The following is a 4,732-nucleotide window of genomic DNA, read 5'->3' on the forward strand; positions in this document are numbered from 1 at the left end:
CTGTCAGCCTCATGATTTTAAAACGCGTCTGCTAAGGAGAGATTTCCACACACTTATAAAAATGCTCCATTCCCCTTGCCACCGACGTCAGATCTCACAATGATCTTTTTGTCAAGAATGTGTCTAAACCAAATTATATTAAATTCATGTTAGCTAATCATATGGGATACCATATATTGTCATTTTTGAGCTTTCATTTCAAAAATTTTCCTCAAAATTTTAAAACACTTCTATTAAGAAAAGGTTTCACACTCATGTTTTATTCCGAGTATTATATTATACCAATTTAAAATGAGACATACCCTAGTTCTTGTGTCTCTAAACATTGATCGGTGGAGGAAAGGTCTTTTCGTGCATTTAGCTTTAGATCAAGAGTTCCATCATTTTAGCCTTAGCTTTTACTTTTATGGGTGCAAACAATTTGTGGTATAGGTCTCGTGAGAGCACGAAAGATGAAAGAATTCCACATTGAATACAAACCGCCATAGCCCCACCAAAATGTCACACCTTCATCATGAAACCCACCTCACCACTTTCCTCTTTTTGGTATCCCCATAATCCTCTTGCCTCTCACCACTAAAATTCTCTTTCAAACAAAACCCACCAAACCCTTCATAACAATCCCATTCATAGCTATTTCCCTCATCATAAACCATCATAACATCATTCAATTCATCATTGATGTATGCATTTGTTAAACAACACCATGAACTCTTTACATAAATAATCTTTGATGGAGATATCTTCTTGACTTGTAAGTAAAAAATGAATGAAAACAACAAAGTTAGAAAAGTGAAATTGAAAAGGAAAGTGGGGAATGAATGATTATTGTTCGTCACCAGAGCTTGCATGCGAGAGCTGCTTTACCCATTCAAATGTTCGACGATGTGACACCCTCGTTTCCCTTTCCTTTTCCTTTTCCTTTTCCTTTTCCTTTCCATTTTCACTCCTTTTCTTCTTCCCCGCCGCCGCTACTGTATCCACTGATTTTTTGCAGCTCACCACACCCAGAAACGAGCCAGCTGTTGTATGCGCCGCCGGGGTGGCTGCGGCCGAGGCGGAGTTGGTGCGAGTTTTGAGGTCGTGAAGTTCCATTCCCGGCGTTCGGAGAAGACCCAGCCGGAAAAAGTCCCACCGGGATGAACTCCGGCTTCGGCGGCCGGAAGTTGAATGGGATCTGATTTGGGGCGTCGGACTAGGGTGAGAGTGGAAAACGTTGTTGTGTGGTCTTGGCTTGGAATTCGTCGGAATTGAAATGGAATTATTACTAATACTCGATGATCTGAAATTTGAAAAATATTTTATATCATTCAAATATAAATAACACAACATAGTAATGTTAGGATTAAGAATTGCCGATTTATTAAAAATTGTGAAAAAATAAAAATTTAATTTGTTTATTTACATTTTTCTTATACTCTTATAAAAAAAATGTTTTGTTTGAACTCCGACTAAAAATTGAAAAGGTTTACCGGGAATAATGGCTTCTACTGCTACTGCTGCTGGTGCTTCCATTTCTAAACCTTAATATATCCGAAGACTCCGACCTGTCGGGAGAGAAGCAAGAACAAGACAGGGAGGAAAGAATCTTAGGTTATAATAAAAATAGGCTGAAATTATAAAAAAAAAATAAAAAAAAAATTATAATGTATAAAATTTGGACCTGGTGGAGGAATTTCTAGGAAAGAAGGGGTTATTGTGGGAATTTTCAGAGCTGAAAGAGTGACGAAGAGGGAGGATTTGGCCTTGGAAGAAGACCTCATCGGCGGCGCACATGGGCTGCGGCAGTGGCGGAGGGCAGTGGTTGAAATCAAAGTCCTCTGTTTGGACGGCGGCGGAGGATCTGATCGGGGTTTGATTTAGATTCAAAGGCGGCTGCGTTTCTTTTAGAGGAAGGTCACAGAAAGATAAAGCTTCTTCGTCTTCTTGTTCTTGGATTTGGTTCTGTTCTTCCCATGTTTCATCTCCATGGCAGCTTCTTCCCATGATGTCTTCTTCTCTACCTCAATTTCAATTTTTCTTTTTAATCTATTTTTAGAAAAGAATAGAGTTAAGGTATATATAGCTAAGTATGATGAGACAGAGAAACAAGGAATAAATATGGCCCATCGGTATGTGTGTATATATATATATGATGGGTCTAATCAATATCTTTATGGATTATTTCAATATTATTGCTAAAATAATAAATTTTAAACAGATTAATTTTAAATTATGATTTAAACTTTAGATTATGAGCTCAAATTCTTGCATTAGTGTGATGCCCCATTAAGGTTTACGAATTTAATTTTTAAAAAATGCCCATAGTATTTGAAAGTCGAGTTAGTATAAGCTTAGTTCAAGATCTTGCACAAAAATTCTACGTTGTATGAATATGGATTCAGTATTGGTGGATGATTAAAAAAAAAAATGTAGTTATAGTGAGAGTAGAGATGTCATGATTCATTTTATGAGGTTTCAAATCATAAATTGTAACATGGACAAACAGACCAACACTAAAACGTAAAAACACAAGAGGTGAGGTAGCTCTAGGAGCATCCAAAGGGTTAGAAACACGTTGATGGTTAGGAAATTTGAGGAAGGGTTCCCAAGAGGAGTGTAAGTTTAGGTGCAGACTTCATCATTTATAGGAGGTTGTGTAGTGAACGGATGTCTATAGTCAATGTTTGGTAGACTTATCGTTGAGACAATGTAACAATTTGAGCAAAGAAAATGGACAAGAGGATGTCCTATCTTGGGAATCACGCATAAGTAACTTTCTTGACGATAATTTTTAAGGAGGGAAGAATTTATAACACTCAAGTCTCAATGAGTAATTAAATATTCGATTTTTTCTTTTAAGCTCGAATTTCAAAGATTTTATTGAGGGTTTTAAGAGGCTTAATTTCACGATAAGGTAGAAGAGAAAAATGCTTAAAAAAAACGGGAAGAAAATAAAAAAATTAAGAAAATTTTAGAACCCTGATTAGATGGATGATAAAGAGGGGAAAGAGAAAAGAAAGGCTAAGGTTTGGAAGAGAGGTAGAAATAGAAATTGAAATCCTCTATAAATGGCTATTTGGAGTAAGAATTTCACCATAAATTATTCACAAGAAATGTTCAATGGATTGAGGAGAACCTATTTGGACTTTTGAATGGACGGAATATGTCAGGAAATAATGAAATTTGATAGGTAGGAGTTTCAAGTTCTTATTCTCCATTTTTACTTAGATTTGTGAATTTTACTACTCATAATTTTTATTATGTTGTTCTTGGAGATATTTTGGTCAAGCTTCATAAGTTCGCTGAAGTTGATTTTGATTAGAAGTTAACATTCTAGTATGCATCAAGAATGGTTAGATTTACAGCTTTAGACCATTTTTAGACTTAGTTATTTTTTCTCGTGTTTGATTAGAAATTAAAAGAAAAATAACTTCTTAAAAATGGATGAAAACTAAAAAAGTCAGGTGTGGCGAAGAACCTATGTCTATCTCGACATAAACTGTTCATGTGACTTGACCCGACACAGTGCAACCTATTTGAGTGTACCATGTGTCGTGTAGAGAGTATATGTATCCTCCCTTGGAGTGCACATGGAAATGCACATAAAGACTCTTCTTTGTACGGTAAGCATGTGATATGCACATGTAAATCCACTTTTTAACTCGTATGACTTTCGTTTGTCAATTTCTCATCTTGATTTCAACACTAGCCTAATTCTACTTTTATTAGAACCTACTAGAGAAATTTTAGAATTGTTAAAGTTCCTTAGACTGAAAAAACCTAGTTCAGGGAGGCATGTGTCATCCATGTAAGTAGCCACATAAACTTTAAGTTAGTAGTACTTGTAGGGATCATTAAGACATGCTAGCATGCTGTTGGGTTTTATGTCCTAAAACTCATAGTTTTAGACAAAAACCTATTCTATTTTCAATAAAGTTATTATTGATGTTTATTCAGTAAAGATTGTTATTGAATAAAGTGAATTTTACGATTATTAATCTAAATCCAATAAACTAAGAACACTCTGACTATTGTATGATTACTTAAACTATATGTAGAGACATAAGAGTGGATCAAGTTCAAGTATATAGTCAAAATGATCTATAGTACAGGGATAAAGCTGAGTATCTTATCCTAGGGACACTGTGGAAGCGGCCCACTTTTGTATATGACATAAACAATGTGATCACTAAATTGTACATGCAGAGACATGTGAGTGGGGGCGTCTTATGCAATGAGTATTGCATAAGATCGGACCATGAAGAAAATGACTCTCACTTTATAATGTCGTTTACTATTGAGATTGATTTTTTTTCATTCGATGCCCTAGGTAACTCGATCTTAATCCTGAGCTAACCATGAACTCCTGTTTATTCGGAATTATCCTTAGATTTGCATGGGTGAGAGTGGCTCGAGTTCGCCGACTCAATAGGCCTCCCATTTCAGGGGTAAGACTGGGTGAATGGCTGGGGACGTGGGGTGCAAGACGGAATTCACTCCTACCCACTTTTAGGGATAGAAGAAAGGTAGTTCCCTTAAGCACTGACTCCAGGTCTTGAACAAGGGGCCCCACCCTCTCATTGGCCTGAGAGGGATTCGGTTTACTGGTTGGACCACAAACCAATTGTTCATTAGAGGATCAGTGAGACATAAGGAACAAGAAGTAACTTCAGGGGTAAAACGGTAAATTGACCCAGCTCTAGTTACGAACAACCTGTGAAGGATCGACTTACTAATCATGGTTATATCA

At 36.4% G+C, this 4,732-nt stretch overlaps 1 protein-coding gene across 1 annotated transcript; it reads right to left on the reverse strand.

Annotated features, from left to right (window-relative positions):
* Positions 1-613: 613 nt before the first annotated feature.
* LOC111777599 (probable membrane-associated kinase regulator 1) lies at positions 614-2,049 on the reverse strand. Its single transcript, XM_023657266.1, has 3 exons — positions 1,664-2,049; positions 1,473-1,547; positions 614-1,282 (listed from the first exon to the last, which is right to left on the reverse strand). Exons 1-3 carry the CDS (start codon positions 1,984-1,986, stop codon positions 826-828), a joined length of 855 nt encoding a protein of 284 aa, XP_023513034.1. The 5' UTR covers positions 1,987-2,049; the 3' UTR covers positions 614-825.
* Positions 2,050-4,732: the final 2,683 nt, after the last annotated feature.

This window comes from Cucurbita pepo, chromosome LG16 (assembly GCF_002806865.2).
Source record: "Cucurbita pepo subsp. pepo cultivar mu-cu-16 chromosome LG16, ASM280686v2, whole genome shotgun sequence".
Taxonomy (NCBI): Eukaryota; Viridiplantae; Streptophyta; class Magnoliopsida; order Cucurbitales; family Cucurbitaceae; genus Cucurbita; species Cucurbita pepo.

Bases quoted from the DNA above. Each gene is read 5' to 3' on its own strand.
- LOC111777599 (XM_023657266.1), bottom strand. From the start codon at position 1,986: ATGGGAAGAAGCTGCCATGGAGATGAAACATGGGAAGAACAGAACCAA. The intron at 1,548-1,663 runs GTCCAAATTTTA...CTCTCCCGACAG, and splicing joins CCTAGAAATTCCTCCACCAG to GTCGGAGTCTTCGGATATAT. The intron at 1,283-1,472 runs GTAAACCTTTTC...TTCAAATTTCAG, and splicing joins AGTAGAAGCCATTATTCCCG to ATCATCGAGTATTAGTAATA.